Raw genomic sequence first — 24,030 nt, forward strand, 5'->3', positions numbered from 1 at the left:
TTCATTAACGATTGTTGAGTATATATTAATTTTTATGAATTAATCATTAACTACGAACATCACTTGATTGAGACCAGAATGACCCATCAGTTTCTTCTCTAAAGAAGAATTACCCGACCCAAGAAAGAAAACACGAAAATTTTGGAAAGAAAATATTCATTTTTCAACATGATCTCCTTTAAGCTCTATACATTTTTCCCAGCGATGTTTTATAAGTTCGATACCCTTTTTATAATAAGAACTGTCTTGCGCCTCGAAATAGCCATTAACTGCAGACATCACTTCTTCATCGTTGGAAAATCTTTGACCACTGAGCCAGTTTTTTAAGTTTGGAAACAGAAAATAATCTAAGGGGGCTAAATCTGGCGAATAGGGTGCATGAGGTAGCAATTCAAACTTTAATTCGTTAATTTTGGCCATTGCAATAACGGATTTGTGAGCTGGTGCATGGTCTTGATGAAACAACACTTTCTTCTTAACGAAATGCGGCCGTTTTTGCTTGATTTCTTCGCTCAAACGTTGCAATAAGTTCGCATAATACTCGCCGTTGATAGTTTTACCTTTTTCAAGAGTGTCAATGAAAATTATCCCTCGCGCATCCCAAAAAACCGACGCCATGACCTTGCTTGCAGATGAAACGGTTTTCGCCTGTTTTGGAGCCGGTTCTCCCTTTTGAGTCCATTGTTTTGATTGTTCTTTTGTCTCAGGTGTGAAGTGATGGACCCATGTTTCATCGATGGTTATGAAACGACGCAAAAATTCTGCTCATCCGCGACACCCATCTTGCACACAGCTTTCTCATGTCAAAATTTTCAGTTAATATACGATGTACCGCACATTTTGAATTGCCTACTATGTCCGCTAGCTCGCGCACTTTCAGTCGACGATCATCCAGTACCACTTTGTGAATTTTCTTTAAAATTTCTGGAGTCGTCAGCTCATTTGGTCGACCACTGCGATGCTCGTCTTGGCAGTTCGTACGGCCTCGTTTAAACTCTGCTAACCAATATTTTACTGTAGTTAACGAAGGAGCAGACTCACCCAGAGTAGAATCCAGTTCAGCTTTTATATTGGTTGGGCTGAGGCCTTTCAAATAAAAGTATTGTATCACATAACGATGACCAATTTTCTCCATTTTCACAAATTCACTGAAAACGTTCACTATTGATGGCTGCCAAACAAATACTAAACAACGTGGCGTCTTCAAACTTGAAACATATGCTTTATAGATTGTATACTTTGTAATACACTGATATTTTTCAAACTACTACCGACATATCTAGGTACTTCTGGGACCAGGCTCGTATAAGTTTAATCAGGTGCATGGGATTTGCAGCCCAGTTCGCAATATGTCTTTAATTTTAGAAGGAAAGTGTTAAAAGTTGATGTCGTAAAGAGTTGTTGTTGAGTTATATATAATAAAAAATTAGAAAAATGTGATTCAGTATCGGCACAGATGTTTCCATGTCCAAGGGTTTGTTTCATTAAATAGAAAAAAACTCTTTAAAAAAATACTGCTTGACGTTCTAGCACAACTGGACTAACTGTTACAGCACTCTTAATTTTTTAAGTATAATAATTTAGAAAAGTTTTTTTATTGGAGGTGTATAACGCTTACCATCGCCATATTCAACGATTTCTGGCCATATCGAATTGCCGTATTTCCGATATGCTGGATAAGCTACTACCTGCAACTTCAAAATCTTTAAAATTTCTTTTAATTTATTCATGCAGAAAACATACTTGAGTTGAATTTTAAACGGTTGAGAGGTTAAGAAAGAACGCAAATCGATACTGATCTTTTTTGTGATACTGATTAGAAACTTATTCGTTCATATATTTTCGCCAGTGTGAAATATATTTTGTTATGTAAATTAGTAATAACAGCTTACTACACACCAAATTTACGGCACTGTCACCATTTTGTTTGTAGCTAGTGCAATAAGACTCTTTTTAAATGATTTTATTGAATATGTTTTTTCTTAGATTGCGACATTTTGAGTACCTAAAACTTCTTTAATTCTAGTAGTTGACGTAACTGATCTATTTGACAATATAGATGACAAAATGACCCAATAGATACATTTGATTATTCAAATGTTGATAATTTGATTATATTAAATCGATATATGTTGATTATCTTAAACAGATTGATGACGGTGACTAATAATCCAGACTTAGGTTTTGAAGAGTGCAGCGGGTAAAAACTAATTTTCTCAAAAGAATAAGGTTAAACAAAAAGCAGTAAATGGCTCTTATGCAATTTAATATAAACAACCTTTTAAGGCTTTTAATATTTCCGTATATGCTTATGTTTATGCTAATTAATGTTTTGATATACATAGATTTTGATAATAATTACACTTTGCACTCATGCATTAATTTAACATACAATTTTAACAGATTCGAAGGAACAACATGGTTTTCAAATGGATTTGTTACCGTCAGAACAAAACAATATGAAATTTTTTTAACATTAAAACAATAAAAACTAAACCTTAGTGTGGAATTTGAAGTCGCAAGCTAAGTCAAAGTTTGCTTTAACGATACCTAGCTTCAGTTTTTATTAATACAGCTGCGTTCCCAGTAAAATTGTCATTTTTAATAATATAATTGAATTTTCTGCTGGATATTTAGGGTTTTGCAATGCACAACATTCCTCCTCTTCCTTTTAACAGTTTCACACCTTACTTATATGACATATTGTATAAACACCATAAAAATCTTGTCTTACTTACATAGTTCATCTTAGTAATCATATGCATGACATATAATGTTATTTCATTAATATTATAATCATTTTATTGGTCGCTTGCTAACATTTTCTGTGCTTTGCATTTTGGCAGCTTGGTTAACAGGAGGGTGGAACAGAGGTCAGAACGAAGTATTACTCATACTGAAGTTACTCAAAGGTAGGATTTTTCTTATATTAGTTTGCAAAACATCAATAAGCTTGTATCACTAACTCATTTGTTAAAGTTAATTTTGCATGACATTTCAAAATTAGCAAAGTTTAGTTATAATTTTTTAATATACGTTTCAGTTTTGTTAGCTTTAGGGCCTTAGGCTTTAAATTGATTTAATTTTTTGAATAACGTTTTCTATTCGTTTTGTTGCGGTAAGTTTAAATTACTGTTAAATTTTTAACTTATTATATTCTAGTAAGTTTATAATTTGGTTTGAATAGTGTTTTTTTGCATCATATGAAGCGTTTAAAGATAATCTTTATTTACGACTTTATGGTTTTATTGGAGATTTTTCATTTAACCAAACTAGTAAACTAAATTGAGCGTTTTTTTTTTAATGATACAAACATAATTAAAAGATTCCCATTATCGATAATATAACATCCGTCTTTTTGTTGTAAGTGGGGCCAATGCAAATAAAACATAAACGTTAAATCTAATACGTGTACATATTACGGCTTCAACAATTTTTATTGTCATATTTTTGCTATAGCTTTAGAATCCTAATTTATTATATAAAAACTAATAAAGGAATAAAAACCGATCGAATGCCTGCCTTTTGTCGTTTTATTCCGTTTACATTTAAACTTTTTAAAATTTCCTTGGAACTCTGCAACTTTTTAATTCAGCAATAGAAGTTCCAAAACTTTTAAGCTATTTACCAACCGCTACCTCTTCGGATCTCGCAATATATCGTAATATTTTTTTATTAATGCTACGAAAGACATTTGGAAAAAAATGCTCAATTTAAATATGATAATATATTTCTGTGATCTAAAAAAAATGTTTAAAAAGAGATCGAGATTTGTATGTAAGTATTGTGTGTATTTTATTTTTTATTTTTTAGGAGAGTGTTACAAGATCAGGGCGCAGACATGCAGCACTACAAGTAAGTTTGTTCCCGTTTAAATATCGCATTGCATGATTTTTAAACTTGTTATGTTACCAGGTTTATATTTTTATAATATGTACAAATAAGCATTTGAAACAAATATCGAAAACGGGATAGTAAAATTCCCTTTTTACTACTTTTTGATCTACTGATTTATCACTATTATAAGAATAAATTAGGAAAAGTAACTATCGTTCTGAGAATAAAAAAGAAATCTGTACGTACATAATATGAATCACTATGAATGAAATATGAAGGCCAATACTCTTACCGCAGAAAATATTTTTTATCATATCTAATTTTAAATTGCAAAGTATTGATATATGCCAAGAAGAGCAAACTAGTATATTTCCGAACCATGTTTAATAGCAGAAAGCCTACCGAAACTGAAAGTGGGGATGTAAAAGTTAAAGATGAAGGCGAAATTGTACTTCCTTATCAGCTAAGCTTTTTAACTGCATAATGCATATCACTAGTATTTATTTGATAAACACTGGAAAGATAGGCTCGAGGATAACATATTTTATACCCACCAGGAATTAAAACGAGGGTGGGCTAAATCCTAAAAGTGACTAAATAATTAGTAAATACATGTTAAAATCTCGTTGAAGTTGTAAAGTCCTCAAAGTCAATATGGAAGATATAAATATGTGTGTGAATATGGTTTCTCCACTTTACATGTCACTTTCAGTTTCTTGAGAATCTGCCGATTGATTTTTTTATTTCTTGGCCTTCTACGAATAAGACAACTCCTTTAAAACTTTATATTAAAATATAGGGGTGCCATATTAAAAACTTTCTACCGAAGTTTTAATGCTCTCTTGTTAATCAATACATTATTATACATATTTCTTTGCATTTTTTTCTCCTGCTTGATCATCTAAGACGAAGAGTTTTACACTAATATCTAAAATTGAAAAAAGTTGGGAAGAGTGTCGACATTTTTTATTTTTTCACCCTGGACACTGATAATTTTAATCTAAGTCTTTCATTATAGTCGGTTAATTTTTTAAATAAATTAATATGTTAATTGTTAATCTCTAGGGGACCAGACGTGTCAAGTCTTAACGAGGGCAACTATCATACCCACAGTAATGGCCACTCAGAACATTCCCCAAACTCAAGTCGAATGTCTGTGCATAGCGACGAACCGTTAGTAAGAACGCAGAAGCAGCAGACTACGCAACAAGTGACCACTGTTACCAAAGTGGTCAGGGAAGTCCAGCAAATAGGAGAACAGTCAGGGGAATATATACCTATTTCTTTAGGTTCCTACCCTCACGGGTCACATTATTCAGACTATATTGATCAGCCTCCTCACCACATGTATTCTCAATACCATCAACATCCGCATTACCAGGTAGATAATATATATTTTGAATGTCTATTATTTTTAGCGTATAAAGTTTACGAATTTAATTACAGTCAAGGTAAATAACAATTTTTTTTATAAAGCTGCGAGAAGAAAATTACGTTTTTTGAATAAAGTTACATTCATATATTTTAAAAATATATTTTTACAATCTGACAACAGTTTTATTTCTTTTTTTTTTAATTCTTTTAAAAAATGTTGGGCACTAAAAAAATATATTATCATGTTATTTTGCCTACTGCACGATTTTTGTTTAAAAGTTTTGCAGATTCTATTTCCAAATCATTACGGACATAATTTTGAATTGGCGAATATGAAATAAACTTTTTGCTACATTAGGGTCAAAAATAGACAATTGATACTGAAGATTCGATTGTACAAGTTTGATTGTATTATCACTACCACACATAAAATTGGCCGATATTTCGACCTTACCTTTTGAGTGTTTCTCACAGAATAGCGTTACACTCAAACGTTTAAAACTGTTAATATAAATTAAAAAAAAAAAATTTAAAATAAAGTTCAACATTCATTAAACGATAAAATGATAAAATAATGCTTTGAAAGTCACAAAAGATAATTAATTTTGATAAACAATTATTATAAACGTTTTACATTGTTTGAAGAAAATGTCTCGTTTTAGGATTTTGAGCCCTACCCCAGTCCTTATGGGACATATATGGGTTACTCTGGTGGAGCCGAGCGACCTCCTACTCCTCCTAGTCCCAGCGAACACAGCGCAGACCCTTCGCCCCTCCCCATGTCAGCTCAACCACCTTCTGCTTATTTAGGCTCAGGATATGATGAGCTACCTGAACACTATATGTAAGGTTATCAAAAATTATGTACTTCAGCTTAAAAGACAATAACTATTTCACATGATTATTTTGATACAGTATTGGCCAAAAGTAGATGAACACATAATAAAAAAATAGTTCTTTAGCATGATTTTGCTATTGCGATTTTTTTTTTAAATATCTTCTATATTCTGATATTTGTACACAATTGAGTAAATAAACCGGGCATTCTATTCTTTCTTAGTTGATTACATTTATTAGAAAAAAATATTAAAAAATTATTGGTTAGACAAAAATAGAAGAATAAAACAAAATTAAATTCTACAAAGTTCCAAATTAAAAAAAAAAGATGCTTAAAAATATCTTTAAAAAAACCTAAACTAATACTTTGTATAATGACCCTTATTGCGAATCACTTCCTGGCATCTTTTTCGCATAGACTCAAGAAGTCTTTTGATTATTGCAGGATCCATGTTTTCCCAGGCATCGTTCAAAGCAACAAACCAATCATCTTGATTTTGACCTAATTGGTTGATCTAGTATTTCCCATAAGTTTTCAATTGGGTCTAGTTCCGGGGATTGAGATCACATTGACACTCTACAACGGGCATCGTTTCATCTTCTAAAAACCTTTTTACCAATTATTGTGATGCATGTTTTGGGTCATTATCATGCTGAAAATTATGTAATAATGCCATATTTTCTTCCAGATAAGGTCGCAAAATATTTCGTAATATATCTTTATACATAAACCTATCCATTATGCCATTTATTTTGGATAGAGGGCACATCCCAAGTCCCGAGAAACATCACCAGACCATAACTGACCCCCCACCGTCGGTAACAAACGGCTATTACGGAGACGCCTTACATGACGAATCCCATCCGAAAAAAACAAATTGCATTTAGATTCGTCACTAAAACACACTCCGTTTCCATTGATCCAAAGTCAAGTCTTTATGTTTCTTGGCAAACAATAATCTGGCCCTTACAATTTTTTTTGAAAGCAGCGGTTTCTTTGCCGGTCTTCTTGGAAACAGCATTTCCACTAGTTTCCGCCGTATGGTCCTTGCACTTACCGGCTGATATCCCATTTCCTCAATTTTGCCTTTTATTTTGCTGGATGACAAAAACGGATTTTTTTTAGAAATTCTTTTAATCACTTTTTTAAATTTAAATCGACTTTTTTGGGGCGACCACATTTGGGTTTGGCTATAACATTTCATCTGTCATGAAATTTTGTTAAAATGTAATGGATAGCTGATCTTCTTATTTGAAATGGTCTTGAAATCTCATATTGCAGAACTGGCTGCTACAGGTCTTCAGCAAATTTAATACCACGTGGCATAATGGCAAAAAAGCTAAACCACTATTTAGTAGCTAAACTGATACTGAAAGCAACACATAAATAAAAATGTCTCAGTATATGTGTTTTGTACATCTACTTCTGATCAGTCAAAAAATGTGTTTGCGATCTTATCTTATTGTCGTTTGCAGAAACTAACACTGAGAGAAATTTGTTATGCCAAATAAAAAAATATTCAAATTCCAGTTTTCTTTTAATTTTTGGTTTGTTCGTATAATTTTGGCCAATTCTGTACATACATATGTCCTGTCATAGCAATTATTGTACCATAGTCGTCCCGCCCAACAGATAGAGTGGTCACGCCCGCTTTGTGCGCAAGGGGTGGTAACTTTTGGCCTGGCTTTTTCAAAACGAACCACCTTTAATACCTTTAAAAAAAAAATGTCAATTTAGAAGGGGGCGTTTAATTTTATATTTGACAATGTTCTGTCAATTACTTCTTCACCTCCACCTAACTTTACTTTGGTAGGTCAAGAAAATGTTTATTCTACAGTGCCAAAAAAAATCGGTTGACGTACCGGCGAATAGGGACCAAAAATGTGTAGGAGAAATGGATATTTTATTGACCTCAAACTTTTGTATTTTAATGCGAATGAAGGCGAATGTAGAGATATTAGCGGATAAACACTTGCCAATGTTCGTGAGGAATTTAAAAACAGACTTTATTATTGTCTCGCGAATAACGGAGTACATTTTGAGGACTTAATAAAATACATTCTGTGAGCTGGTTAAATTGTTTATTTTTTAAACACTTTTTTACACACAACAAAGTATAAAAGGGAGTTTTACAGCTGAGGCAGCAGGTATGTTATTTTACATTGTTATTCATACAGTAGTTATTAATGTGCATACATCTATATATTTTTTTGATTAGATGAGTTATAGCATAGCTAAGTTATAATATAAGTTTTGCTTTATTTTTCAGAAATTACTTGTATGTAGTAAGTTCTTTAAAAAATATCCTTTTTTTCAGGAGGTTGTGTTGCAAGTGTGTACATAATACTTCGGGTACTGAAGAATCACACGACTTTCATTTTTTTAAAAAATTATGCATGTAGTATAATGTAAACTGAAGGAACGCAATATACACGAGTAGAGAGTAATGCAGTTCTATACACAATGAAAATCAACAACATTAAAAAAAAAAATTATTTCGATAAAGTAATAAACTATATAACGAAAACCAAAGATTTTATTTAAATAAACAAAATACTTTAAGGACAAAAGTAGAGAAACCAAATTATTTTAGTAAACATTTCAACATAATATTTATTTCTCAGCTAATCCCTTATTGGCAATAATCTCGCTATATCGGTTTGGCATGGATTCCAAAAATTTCATTTTTCTCCATTAGAATTCCAGAATTCTTGCAAAACTTTTATTAGATCATTTTTATTGCTGATTTTATGTTGTCTTGTACGCCGGTCTAGTTCCTCCCAGAGGTTTTCAATAGGGTGAGGATCGGGACTTTGTGCAGGAAAGTCCACAACCCTAATCTTTTCTTATAAAATCCATTCTTGAATCACCTTTATGTTTAGGATATCCTGCTGATATATCCAGGTCAATGGTAAATTATCCTCAGCAAGGGTTAGCACTACATTTTTTGGAATATCTAGATACACAAATCGATCCATTATACCCTCAATAACATGTAATAGTCCTATACTATACCCAGAAAAGCAATCGCATATCCTGCAGGACCGACCACCATGGGTTAGAGTAGGCTTTGTATATTTTGGATGAAATCATTTGCCTTCTCGGCTATTTACCTACTATATTCCATCAGACCCAAATAAATTAAATTCACTCTCATCAGTAAAAACAACTTTTTTCCAGGCATTGATTGTCCAATGCAAATATTTTTTCGCAAAGTTGAGCCGGGCCTTCTGGTTCTCCCTGCTGATTAGCTAATTTTTAGCACTAAGTTTTATCAATGATCATCCGACAAATACCTTCCGCGAGGCATATTCACTAAATCAGAACAGATCTCACATAAAGCGAAATATATACTAAATTTGGTTTTTTTCTTATGTGAGTTACTCTATTTTTGGCTAACCTAAAAATATTCGGATTCATACTAGTTTAGAGAATAATAAATAAACAACTGACGAAAGATGTGATGGAAGAAAACGCCGTTGTTAAGAGCGAAAATATTTTTAGGAAATAGTAATTTAAATACTGAAGGTTTTTACAATATAATGAATTTCAAAAAAATCTACTTTTGTCCGTTAGTGTATATTTTTTTAATTTAAGTTATACAAACAGGAGTCAGTATTCTATGCCAAAAGTCTCGAGACCTATTAAAAAGTCAATCTATTATTTGGACGAAACAATGGGTCAATGCAGGTCATGTGGCCAAAATGGGTAGAAATATACCACCGTAGCTACTTCAAGAGAAGCCTTTGTTCAATGATTATCTACTGGCTTGACAACCCTCAAGAAAAGGAAACTGCCTCACAGTCCTCCGTATCAGTTCCAACAAGTTTTGTATATGGCTGGATTTTTCTGTTTATCAATTTTTCATCTTTGGTTATCTTTATAATCTATATTAACTATCTCTGTTTAAAATAAGTTAAGCATTTTAAAAAATATATTTCAAAAAGTAGTTCTAGGGTAGTAGGGATTAAACAGAAGTTAGGCTTTACACTTATGTAATCGTATGACAAGGGGTAGGCAAACCTCTTTAACAGGTATTCTTCTGTTTTAAAACACAAATACATTTTTATTTATAATTATCAATTCAATTACCGATCTGGTTATCTGACGCCGAACATATAAAGGTATTTAATCAACAATAACTTTATGTTTACCCCCATTATTCTTTATTTTTATTTAGGAACTTATCTTTTTGCCTTCATAAAAATTATTATTATTCCTTAATAAATTATTATATCTTGTAAAAGTTTATTGTTTTATAAAACCAAATAATTTTTAATTTAGCTTATAATTTTTAAATTAACTAGGCTACTGAATTAGTATACCCACTATATAAAAAACATTCAGTTTGATCCAAATAAAAGCAAGCTCCGCTAGTCTAACCCGGCCGAAAAGCGGTGGATCGAAATACGGATTATTCACGCACTTTTATTACTCTATCTGTTCACCGTGACGACTATAGGAATTAATTATTTGACTTTGCATTTAAGAAAACATTATTTGTACATTTTTGTTTAAACTGGAAGTAATAATATAAAATGTATCTGTTATAGGGTGACACCTTCACCTGGAGGTCCTATAGGTATAGATCCTTATCAAGACGACCCAGGGGTTGTCTACGGTTATGTTTCACCTTCTCCATATGGAACAGTTCCTCTGTCGAGAAATTATGTAGATAGCTTAAATGGGCCCGTATCTGTTGCTCCTAGTATGAGAATGTTTGAAGAGGAAGACCTCTCAAAGCATATAAATAAAATGTCTTTGCATGGACACAATGTTGGACTGCCTCCGCATGAAAGGTAAAAAAACGTTGTATCTTATTTAATTTACTTTTGCTTTAATGAATCTCTAAGGAAAATGTCTGCTGTTTCTAGAAATCTACTAAAGAACAAACAAAAGAAAAAACATTCTTTTTGTTGAAATCACTTACTATAGCACGCATATTCAGTGCCTCTAAAAAATTTAGAAACGGTATCTTCAGAAACTAGTTGTAGTAGAAATAAGCAATTCTTAGAATTCGCTTGTTTCTTGTTATAATAAATAAGAATAAATACAAGAAACAATAAATATGATAGATACATCTCGGTTGCACAACTAAGCCCTTAATAATCATATAAAAATATGATTAAACATTTAAATTAAGAGTCTGAAAGAAACTTAATACCATGTGCTCTATTTAGTTCTATTTCCAAGACTTCTTGAAACACGCATTGAATTTGTGACATTCCGAGCTTTTATAAAGAAATCCATTAAGAACCCAGGGACATGGTTAACTTTGGCAATTCTATTAAAAACATGTCAAGCAATGTTATTACTTATTTCTTCAAAATCCTGATATATTTGGAGTTTTATTAAAATCAATAAATTCAATGTAAAAAAATCCATTTTCTTCAGGTCCTTCGTTTATATAATAAATTATAGAAAAAAGAAGTTTAAAATTTCAAATTTTTGTGTATTTATTTAATTTAAAATACAGGTTACCCGTGTTTAGCCATCAATGGCAATATCAGACCTTAACAAAAGTATAAAATCATGTCACACTTACTTACTAAGCGAATAAAATAAATTCTCTTAATTTTAAGTTAAAGTATGTAAGACACACCTCCACAAACTCGACTACCAGCCGAATTATCGGCATTTCTATATTTAACAAATAAAAAATATTCTTAATATGCAATTTATTCTAGGGTTCACATTTCTTCGCCAGGCAGCGTGGTAGGTGACGACGAGGCTCGGGGAATGCGCTGGAGGGACCCAAACCTTCCAGAAGTCATAGGGTTTTTAAATAATCCTAATAATGTGATTAAAGCTAACGCGGCAGCCTATTTACAGCATCTGTGTTATATGCACGACCCCAACAAACAAAAAACTAGGGCACTAGGTGGAATTCCACCTTTAGTCAAGCTTCTCACTCATGATAGTATAGAGGTAAATATAATATTTGACGTTAGTTTGCCTGTAATTCAAATTAATATAAATGTGATTCCGCTGATTTATTATAATCTATCTAGGTATACAGAAATGCATGTGGCGCGCTTCGAAACCTTTCATTTGGGCGGCAAAATGATGAAAATAAAAGGGCAATAAAGAATGCTGGTGGCATTCCGGCTCTTGTTACTTTGTTGCGACGGGCAGGTGAGGCAGAAATTAAAGAGTTGGTAACTGGAGTCATTTGGAACTTATCATCGTGTGAAGATCTTAAGCGAAATATTATAGATGATGGTGTTTTAACTATAGTTACTTATATAATAATTCCACATTCCGGCTGGGATCCACAGGGAAATCATGGCGAGACGTGCTGGTCTACGGTGTTTAGGTAAATTAAAAAAAATTTTTTTTTCACTTACACTTATATTACAATTTGATTAAAAACGTTTAAATAAAGTGAGATAGACTATTGAAAAACTAAAAAAACAATTATTACTATTATTGTTTTTCTAGTTCATTTTTAAATGAAAATATATTGTATGGATATATTGCGGTATACACGGTGTTTCAAAAAGTCAACCGAATTTTGAGGAGTTATAATTACGTCAAGATACATCGATATATTCTAATTTTTCTATTCTTAAAATATTAACCGATACTACATCTATTACATATTTTTTATACCGGTTTTTAGAAATTGCTTTTTTAATTATTTCATGCTATTACATTGGCCGTAGTGCCTCAGTCGATAATAGTTAAATTTCTCATTGATCCTAATTTCCAAATCGTATATTATTTATTTCAAATATTGCAAAAATTTATTATTTTGCTCACAAAGCTAAATGATTGTTATACTGTTCGTAGGCATAAATGTATAATTTTATTTGGATCATATTAAAAGTAAAATTATTTTTCCCTATAACTACATATTTTTATTCAATATAAAAACTCTAATAATATTGATTAATAGATATTCAATAATTTTAAATACATATTTTAACAAATATTAATTACTAAGTAATAAACATAACCAAAGAAATAACCTAATATTTGAACTTAATAAATTGAAGTAAGGCAAAAATTGATTTTTTTAGTCGTACCTGTTTTATACTGTCTTAACTGTTTACATTCCTTTCATAATTGTAATTTATGTCAACAAGTTCTTTTTAAAATAATAACTTTTTTCGCACTCTTAATTTAGAAATTTCCATTTTTATTGAAAAAAATTATGAAAATAAGTAACAGATTTTTAAGCCTAATGAAATACATATCCAATTCATTGTATTTGTACTTTTTAGGAATGCCTCTGGAGTTCTTCGAAATGTCAGTTCAGCTGGAGAATATGCAAGAAAAAATTTAAGAGAGTGTGAGGGACTTGTCGATTCGTTACTGTTTGTCGTTCGCTGTGCCATAGAAAAGTCAAATATCGGCAACAAAATCGTGGAAAACTGCGTCTGCATATTAAGAAATCTTTCATATAGATGTCAGGAAGTTGAGGACCCGAATTATGATAAAAACCCCCTTCCCACTCAAAGTCGAGTGGCAGCTAGTAATTCGAAAGGTAAAGGTTTCTATAGAAATGAGATTAAGCTACCATAATATTAACTTATATTTTTGTTTGTAGGTGAAAATTTAGGTTGTTTTGGCGGTAGCAAAAAGAAAAAAGAAGGCAGCTCATCTGAAAGTAAAGAAGGCAGCTTTACGAATTCCTCAGCTTCGAATTCCGGTAACCGTGCAGAACCAGTCAAGGGCATGGAACTCTTATGGCAACCAGATGTAGTCCAGTCATACTTGGCTTTGCTACAGAGCTGCTCGAATCCAGAAACTCTTGAGGCCGCAGCCGGAGCACTTCAGAATCTAGCAGCTTGTTACTGGCAGCCAAGTATTGAAATCCGTGCTGCAGTTCGCAAAGAGAAGGGTCTACCAATATTGGTTGAGCTTCTACGAATGGAGGTCGATAGGGTGGTTTGTGCGGTAGCTACAGCACTTAGAAACTTGGCAATAGACCAGCGTAATAAAGAGCTTATTGGCAAATACGCTATGCGGGATCTCGTTCAAAAGTTACCATCAGGAAACCCTCAACATGATCAGGGTACTTCTGATGATACCATTGCTGCTGTCCTTGCTACGTTGAATGAGGTTTGTTAATTGGGTTTTTAGCAGCAAAAAATTAGTTTGTTCTCTGGATACTCATGGGGTTTAATTTTAGGTAATAAAGAAAAATGCTGAATTCTCTAGATCTCTTCTAGAAGCTGGTGGGGTTGAAAGACTGATGTCGATAACTAGGCAACGACAAAAATACACCCCTAGAGTTCTCAAATTTGCTGGGCAAGTTCTTTTTACTATGTGGCAGCACCAGGACCTCCGGGACGTTTATAAAAAACACGGTTGGAAAGAACAAGTAAGATTTACAAAAGACAATTTTATAGTCGAGTCTTATAGCTACTTCTATATACTTTACAATTATTAGTAAATGTGCAAAATTAAAAATATGAAGATTAATTATAATAAAAATAAAACTCATGTTTAAAATAAATTTTATTAGAATTTAATATTTTTTAAATAAATCTCAAAAAAATGGACGTTCTGGGAGAAGAACATCTGTCATTTACGTTATTCTAGATATTGAATTTTTAAGATAGATTTTAACATTGATATTACATTCATGTCTAAAGAAATGCTTTTCATAATAATAATGCGTATTATCAGGCAGAAGAGGCACTGAAATAAGCTGCATGAAGTAATAAGAAAATCCTTTAACGCGTGCGCCAACGATATGTTTATTAATTGGATAGAGTAATAAAGCACTAGACAAAATTTAATATATTTATTATACCAAAATCGAGGGGATCAAATAAGAAATAAAATAAGTTCATATCTTAACGTTTTATTAATTTTGTGATTTCAAAAAATATGTTGAAGATTAGATATAATTTTAGTTTTTGTATTTTGGGTAAATCTGTACATATTTTAAATCGAACAAGTACTTGTTTGGAATATATCTTCCAATGTAAGGAGTCCAAAAAAGTTGATCCTCTATTTTATTCGAAATACATTCCCATGAAAATATTGATAAATAAGAGTAAACGTGAGCTGGTCGTATATATTGTTCTACTAAGTATTCATTTATCTACAGTTGTGGTCAAAATAATAGCAGTAGTTGGATAAAATTAAATATTCACAACCTATTGTTATTCCCAAATTCTAAAGCCAAAATAAAATATTTATTCGAAAAATATCAGTCAACAGCACGTGTATTATATAAGAAGTACGTGTATTTAAAAGCCGATAACAAACATATTTTTTCCAGTTGTAGTGAGACCTGAATTTTAGGTGGTCAAAATAATAGCGGTATTTATTTGTTATTGGATGTTTTAAGAATTTGATGAGTTTTTCTAATCTACTGGTATGTTTGATACACTTTATATTGTAGTTATGATCTTTGAATATAAACTTTTTTTAGAAAGATAGGTAGAAATAAGGATTGTTCTCAAGAAAAGCGCGAAATAATATGACAATAACGCGCTCGGGGAAAATTATATTGTCAAATACAAGGAATAATAGAATAGCTAAAATGGTAGCAAATGCTTTAAGATGGCAGCCCAAAGCCGAAACCCGTGGTCGTAAACGCAAAACTACAAATAGACAGGAAAAACTTTTAATTCGAGCCTCAAAGAAAAACCCATTTGCCTTTGCTTCTCAATTCCAAGACTTTGTAGGACTGGATGTGTCCAGTCGAACTATAAGACGTCGATTGAGAGAAGCTAATTTGTTTTCCATAAGCCCACGAAAAGTGCCATTATTAAATAAAAGGCAAATTAAGAACAGAATAAAATTTGCAAAGGAATATTTAGCATAGCCTGCGTCTAAGTGGCGAAATATTTTATGGTCAGATGAAAGCAAAATAGTTTTGTTTGGTAATACAGGACGTAGAACATACGTTAGACGCCCTTTGAATACCGCCTATCAATCTAAATACACCATTAAACACGGTGGTTCTAAAATTATGGCATGTTATGGGGTAGGACCAATATATTGGATAAAAAATATTATGCAACATTAATATGCTAGAATGGCCTGCGCAGAGCCCAAATCTCAATCCCATCGAGAATTTGTGGAGAGACATTATGGATGCTGTGTCACGTGAGAAACCAAAAAATCGAGAAGAACTCTGGACAGTTATTAGCAATTCCTGGCATAGCATCCCGTTATCGAGATGGCAAGATCTTGTTAAGTCTATGCCACGACGATGTAAAACAGTAATTGCAAACAAAGGTTTTATAGGTAGAAAAGTTTATAAAGAACCGGCTGCTCAATATGCGCACAAACCCATTTTTCAACACAAAATCGATAGAAAATACGGTGGCAGAGAGAAAAGACGACCGCAATATATTTTCTCTCGCTTCTTATTAAAGAAACCGCAAGAACAAAGCAGCCGCCGTACTTCGTTTCTTTGTACCTGTCGGGGATTTAAAGCCTATGACGTAGCCTGAAGGCCTATCAGTGTCGTCTCGTACGGGAAGTGAGTTAATCGTGTTATAAAGCATTTAAAATCTGTTGTGTGTTTTTTTTTAAGTATAATAGTGAAATAGACTATAGTTTTTTTAGTTAGACTATCGGAAATTTCGGATGACGAGTGGATAAATATTTGCAACCATATAGACAACATAGAAAAACAATATTTCGAAAGTCATCACCTTTTTGATGAAGCATTGGATTCTTTAAAATTTACAGTAAATACAGGCTCATCTGATGAAGAGATCGAATGGTCTTCATCGGATGAGTCTGATTTAGGTTGTAATACACTATCTTATAGTGAATAAAAATATATAATATGTAAAATAATGAAATAAAACTTTAAGCTTATACCAATTTGTTTCTTTACACAAGTCGTTTAAAATACGAGACCTAATCCTTAAAAAAAATGCGAATAAAGAATAATTTTCAGCTACCTATTTGAAGTCCTGTTTTAAAAATAATTAGCGAACTGCATCCTCCTGTAAGTAAAACTATTTTTTATTATGATTTTTTATAGGCACATCACAATGCTAGAAAATATAATTTTAATTTATCTACATTTTTTTAAACGAATCTCGAAGCAATCAAATTCAAATATATGCATTCTTAGTTGATATTTCAACTAAATCAAACGCACTTATAAAATCGCTAGCTATACCTACTAAAAATCTAGGGCTATTTAAACTCTAGTACAAATAAATATTAATAATTTCAACAAGTGCGCCGACCCGATCGATAGAATAACGAGATGCGCGGATTTTGCCGCCTGTTGATGTCACCGGTTCTTTATAAACTTTTCTTACTATACGATAAACTATTAAAGTATTATATAAATTGTAAATGCACTTTTTTTGATTTTTCTAAAGCGCTGCTATTATTATGACAATACAATAACATATATTTTTTTTATTTTTTAGTATATCAATAAATAAATTTCTTTTTTATTGTTATTTATTAATATTATCATATGTTATTGTGTATTTCATTACATAAAAATGTATTTCCTTTACTTATAATTTTACTAATAATTTTTAATACATTTTTCTTTTCGTTGTGCACCTACTACTATTATTTCGTCCATAACTGTATATTAGTTACTAGTTTAATATTATTAGAAGGACTAGTGTATGTATATTGGCCAACTAAGGAACGTTGAAGATTCCGAATTTCATTTTAAATTCTCATCCTGACAACAAATAAAGCATTCATATTTTTCGTTTTTACAGTATTGAGACTATTTGAGAAAAAAAATTCATAAATAAATAGATATAAAAGTTTCCTAATATGGAGGTTGTCAAAGCATAGTGTCATTGATACCTTCGAGCTGTGATCAAGTCATTAAAGAGATAAAAATACAATATTGAGTAAAAAAGAGGGAGCAAAATGTTAGATCTTCTGCGTTAGTTTTATACAATATACAGATTAGTTAATATCTAGGTATCATATGTAACATCTGAATAATGACGAACATTAAACTTATGTTAATATTTAAGTTACGTTATTTAAAGTACATCCTCTTCTGACTTACATTGCTTAGGATGGACTTTCCGTATATCAAAGTTAGCTCTCTTATGTTATTTTAGATGTAGTATTTCGCTTATGAGTTTATTTATTTTGGTTTGTAAAGCTCCTTTATATTGTTAATACCAAAGGAATGATTTAGGGATCATTCATGTACATTATACTACTACTGTAATTTGACCAGCGGGATTTGAAATAAAGATTATTTTTACCTATAATGTTTAGTATCTAATTATTTGTACTAATTTTTTTACATATCTCTTATAATGAATTCAATAAAAATCTGAAATGAGCGCACTAACTTTGTAAAGTTCACACTATTCTCAAAAAATCCAAGTACTAAAAGAAGTACTTTTGATTACAAGACAAAGGAATGTATAGCAATATAGTTTTTTAATAGTTCTATTTTTATTTTATAGTTTGTACTTGTCCTTGTAACATTAAGGTTTTTTTTAGGACTTCGTCACGAAAACGGTGGCAGCAAGAAATGCAGGGCCGAATTCACCTAACAACGCAAATAGCACTTTGAACAGGCCGATGGCATCACAAAGTGGTACTAGATATGAGGATCGTACAATGAAAAGGGCACCAGGGCCTAGAGTTTTCAGGGTAATTTTGTTTCTTAAAAAGGAATTTTACGATTTTAAACAGCTTTTGACTCATTTATTGAATTAAAGAAAAATGGTTATATTTTCTTTTAAAAGTTTAGCTGATTTTACCTAAATATACTGTATGCAAAGCTAATAGAAAAATCTGCATGTTTCTCAGTATTCAACCTTATCCTTTTATATGTCATGTTGTTGCAGGATGATATTCCAATGGCAGATATGGCATATCCTGAAAATGCACAGATAATGGGCCGACCGTACCCGTCAGGCTCCAATCCGCCACCAGTAAGTCATTAAGAAAAAACGACCTTTTTCCTTTTATCTCAACTCATAACCTCTCCCCTCCATAGTTTTTGATCCACGCGTCCATGTCAATTCGTAACTTCTCTCTTTATAAATAGTGTTATTATCGAATTATATACATACTATGTACTAAGCGCTTTTGTTTAAGCCATTTTTGTAAATTAATCGGACTAAAAGGCACATACTTGCTCAATGCGTAGGACTATTACAATGATAATATTGTTGTTTGACTTAAATAGACTGTCTATTTATTTGCATTACATTACGTAGCAGACATGTACTAAACAAAGCAGTTTAAACCCTTGTTGTAAAAAGAAAATATAAAAAATTGTTCAAAATTAACTAGAAAAGCATTAATTTGATGTAGGTGACCTAGGTGGCAAAACATTTATTATTGATGAGCTATAGGCCCTTACATCTGGGATATGTGTACTAGACACACCTTAATTATTTGATTCTCTATATTCTATTAGTGCCTAATAAGATTTATATCAGTGACTATAGATTTCAATAGAACATAATATTTTAGGTGGCAGCTAATCCTGTAGCACATAAAACAAGTTAAACATGAATATTATTTATATACTTAGTATGTCTGTGATTAGACCTAACACTTTTTTAACGTTTTTCTTTATATACTGTTATTTCAAAATATATACATATTTTAATATTAAGTAGATTTTGTTTCAGTGCTAAAATATGACCAAATTGTGGTTTCAGGTATCTATAATACTACCATTGTATATTAATTATTTAAGAAATTTTTGTAGAAACAAAAATATTTGATGCAAGGTCTTAACTGAAATTGAACAGGTTTAAAGCTTATCAAAGGGCGTTTCAAAGTTAAATTTTCAACGAAAATAAGGACCAAAATTTTCAATTTAGTACCTACATGATATTAGACCTTAGTTGCTGTCTTAATCTTTTATACTACAAAATTTATTGTAATTTTTTTTGTATTTAAACATTTTTTTTTCTAAACCGTTTTAAATACTAATACTGGTTGTATGAGAGATGATTTAGTAGCATGTCTGTGTCTATATTAGATAGAAATTATTTTCGAAGTTAAAAGAAGAATCAAATATAATTGAAACAAAACGTCTGGTGTTATATGTATTAGTAACTAAACATTGTTGGCCTTTGAATAGGTTACGTTTATTAGCTAAAAAACGCCTAAAACCCCCCTAAATTATGGCTATATATACATATATGTATATATAAATATACAATCATATTGGTAAAGAAAAAAAATCTGAGAAAAGAGTGTATATAGTTAATATATAATACACTTTTTAGCAAGTGAAATTATTTTTGTCTTATTTATCGTTGGGTTAATATTTCAAAAACTTATTTTAGGGCATTGCAAAATAAAAAATTTAAGTAATTTAACTTACACAACAGGTCTAACGATCTCTCAAAAGTCCATTTAAGTAATATGCAGAAAAAGTCTCTCATTGATGGAATATAGAGAATGGATTTTATATAAAATATTTTTCATATCTGCTTATAACATTTATCAAATAATAAGGGAGAACTGCTGTTCATAAATGTTTAGAGTATAGCTGTCCTAGGTACATATTAGGATACTTAAAGATATATTAAAATTGGGGTAGTGTAATGGTCACTTTGTTGTAGTTTTCATACAAATTATATTTACATGATTAAATACATGATATATAACGTACTTCTTATTATATTCTTAGGGTGCTAATAGGTATCTAACCAAAGCTAAATACACGTTTAATGCTAGCTGTTTGATAGGGTATCATAATGAAATAATAGTAGGATATTTGTTTAGTTTTAAATATATACAAGGTGATTTAAAAACGGTAAAGTACAGATATTTAAGTGCATATTAAATCTGAAATTTTAGGTCACCCTGTCCCTAAACCATATTCAACACGTACATCTTCTTTTGTAAAATATTTCAAAAACACTTGCATTGTAACTTGCCATACAAATTTACATCATTTTAAAAATATTTATTTGAATATTTTACAGTTTTTATTTTTTACTTATTTATATGTATCTAACTATATTTGTAACACATTTTGGCTTGTAGTATTATGAAATTATTGCTTGGTTCACTTGCAGCTTTATGCTATATCTACTTGTCATTTCATTTTATCAAGGGTAGGTATTTAATTTATTAATGAATTTTAGTAAATGAGCCAATTTTAACTGTTGGTTAATTACAGATTGTGATTCCAGTTATTTAATCCATTTATTTGATAAATTTTAAGTTACTATTTAAAAAACCGAAACTTTCGGTAACTCGAGAAATTCGGTTTTCTTAAATTTTTCTAATAAACTAGTAGAACCAAACCTCTCATAAACAGTCGAAACTCCTATATTGTATTATATTTTAATATTAATTGACATTTGTTGTTTTTTTTTTATTTTAATGCGAAAAAAAAGCAAAAATATTTAAAATTATGTATGCCAAAAGTTGAATGTACAACGTAAAATAAAAAATTTAAAAGCTCTTAGCATCATAGAATTTACGTTATATGTTACCCTCGATAAAATAGAGAATGTTTTGCGATGTAATTAACCATAAGTTTTTAATGTGCAACAGTTCAATAAAGTGTTTGTGACTATACAGATCAAAATCATCATAAGTTTGATCATTAAGTAAGATATAAATATTAAGACAAAAAAGAGCATTCCACAGTGTCTTTATTGATGTTTATACACATAATATAGGCGTAAGCGAAAATACCCTGTATATCTCTTCCCATCGTGAACTATTGATGATTTTGCTTTCCATTTTTCTCTCGTATACATGTATAATCAAATTGTCCGTTTGGTGTATTCAGTTTTTCAAAATCTATGTATATAAAATATGCAAGTGCCGTGTAGATGTGCAGGCCAGGCGACAAAACTTTAATTGACAGTAAACCATTGAATAAAACAATAATCAGGGTTAGTCAATTATTTGTTTTTTTTTTTAATATGCCACCATAATAATTCCCTAATTTAAAATGTCAACATTGCTATTTAGTTTAATCGTAGTAAAATAGTACTAGATTTCTAAAATTATCAGCTAACATGCACCAAAACACCTAAAATAATAAGCATTATCTTGTTTAACAATTTAGCGAGTATAGATTCCTGTCCTTTCCCAAGACCTTACTAACCCTATTTACCTCCTAACCCAAAAAAGGAGTTTTAAAGCTAGGTAAGAGTTGGAGCTACCTCGTACAATCCCGGAAAATGCAATATGGGCGACCAGGTTCCAATGCAGAAGGTGATAGCCAAGGTTCAGGGCGGCTCACAGGTAATGCTGCATTTATGCTGCACTTGCGTGCCGACTGCGTAGCTGGCACGATCATTAGACATGCGCGTCATTAGCTCTCCGTTTCTATTTTTAAGTTTATCTTCTTTCTTTCTGGAATGATATCGTAAGCTTCGACGCATGAGCAACTATTCCTTTTGCATCTTAATAATTTGCACTGCAAATACATTGTTAAACTGCTGAAACATTAGGTTCACGTAAAAGCGAAATAAATAATTTTATTTTTTCGAATGTGTATAGGTTAAGTAATTAGTAGATATGCACGTTACATATTTTTAGATATTTTATATATTTCTACAAGTGCCAGTAATTGACTACATAAAGTACTTTGACCCTTTAAGAACAGTTTTTCTTAAATAGTTGGATAGATAGCTAGAAATACCGTAGTGTATCCAGTGTAGATGTTGCTGATACTGTATGTCCTGGGGGTCCTGCTAATACTTTATATCTCGTAATTGAGACAAGGCTCCACAAACATTATTTAGTTTATTAGGAAGTTATACAAAAATATAGAGCGTTTTTATGTTGAAAAAAGCCTTTGATGATGCAAACTGCCATCAATTAGGCTGGAGTTTTTAATAAACATCTTCGATACCAAGAGAGTATTGTAGAAAATAGTAGATATGTGAACTTAATTGTAAATTATACTACTTGCTAGTATATTAAATAATTAAATAAATAAAACCTAAAATTTTGGTCTGTCATGTTAGGAGAGAAAAATTAAAAAAAAATAATAAAGTTTGTGTATTTTTAATAAAGTTGAGTACGTTAAGGTTTCAGCAGTTTACTTCAATGTTTTAATTTTATATAGAATTCCTTAAAAAAACATTTTGTAAATTATTTTAAAAATTTATACTGCATATATTTGAGCATGCGTTGAGGTAAAAGTAAATATATAAAAATGACCCGTGCCGACAATGTAGTCAGCTGCAAGTGTCTAGTGTAATTGTGGTACTTATTGTCCGGGAGCTGCCCAGTGCCTTTGGTTTGGTTTGAGCAGCCCTAAAAAACTGTAAGGCCCTGGCCAGCTTCTGACGTAGTAGAAGGTTAGGTCAGGGTGGAAAAGATGTGTGTACGTTTAACAGTAGGTATTGTATATAGGTTGATTTCGTTCATTGAATTTTGATAATTCACATATTTTAGACACATATATGTAAAATAGGTTTATTACTTTTATATAAAAATATGTGCAGAAACAAACTTGTATTATACAAGCCTAATTGTATAAAATACTTTTCTTAAAAACATTCTACAAAAGACGTTTCAATATGGTATTCAACGATAAATGTGCTTATTACATCATGTATCCCTTAAGATGAACATTTTTATTTAATTTAATATTAATGTATATCGTTTATTATTATATTATCGATAATTCTGTTAACATATTTTATTATTGTATTAATAGAAAATACAATAATATAAACGATAAATTGGTATTTGTATTGCAATATGGAGCATGTAAGTAGCAAAATGGTTTGCTCTGCACGATTTACAATCGTGACTTTTGCACAAACTTTTGTAACGCTAGATGCTTTTAAATTTTAAAAGCAAAACTAACTGTTTTTATGCAAAATAGAAAAAAATCACATTTAACAATCGAATGTACAGGTAAGAAAAATGAAAAACAGCTTTCTGGGACTAAATATTTTAATATTTAAATCAAAATAGCAACGTTTTAACGCGGCTTAGCAATTATTTCATGTTTCAAATTTTTAAAAATCCGTTTACTTTACATATAGTGCATATATACATTTTTCTGGCATATATAAATTTATATCAGCACTCTATTAGTCACTCAAAAT

At 31.1% G+C, this 24,030-nt stretch overlaps 1 protein-coding gene across 10 annotated transcripts in view; it reads left to right on the forward strand.

Annotated features, from left to right (window-relative positions):
- LOC126749129 (catenin delta-2) overlaps window positions 1-24,030 on the forward strand; it is a 51,055-nt gene that overhangs the window by 25,143 nt on the left and 1,882 nt on the right. For 4 of the 10 annotated variants that reach the window (XM_050458777.1, XM_050458776.1, XM_050458782.1 and 1 more), the window contains 12 exons: window positions 2,847-2,912; window positions 3,814-3,855; window positions 4,903-5,218; window positions 5,874-6,055; window positions 10,603-10,848; window positions 11,737-11,977; window positions 12,061-12,365; window positions 13,276-13,538; window positions 13,602-14,116; window positions 14,187-14,378; window positions 18,473-18,625; window positions 18,823-18,909. In XM_050458777.1, coding sequence (XP_050314734.1) covers window positions 2,847-2,912; window positions 3,814-3,855; window positions 4,903-5,218; window positions 5,874-6,055; window positions 10,603-10,848; window positions 11,737-11,977; window positions 12,061-12,365; window positions 13,276-13,538; window positions 13,602-14,116; window positions 14,187-14,378; window positions 18,473-18,625; window positions 18,823-18,909 — 2,608 coding nt within the window. Of the gene's footprint in view, window positions 1-2,846; window positions 2,913-3,813; window positions 3,856-4,902; window positions 5,219-5,873; window positions 6,056-10,602; window positions 10,849-11,736; window positions 11,978-12,060; window positions 12,366-13,275; window positions 13,539-13,601; window positions 14,117-14,186; window positions 14,379-18,472; window positions 18,626-18,822; window positions 22,208-24,030 lie in introns of all 10 variants that reach the window. The other 6 variants (XM_050458780.1, XM_050458778.1, XM_050458779.1 and 3 more) reach the window with 3 other exon arrangements.

The sequence above is a fragment of the Anthonomus grandis genome, chromosome 22, assembly GCF_022605725.1.
Source record: "Anthonomus grandis grandis chromosome 22, icAntGran1.3, whole genome shotgun sequence".
NCBI classification, from domain to species: Eukaryota; Metazoa; Arthropoda; class Insecta; order Coleoptera; family Curculionidae; genus Anthonomus; species Anthonomus grandis.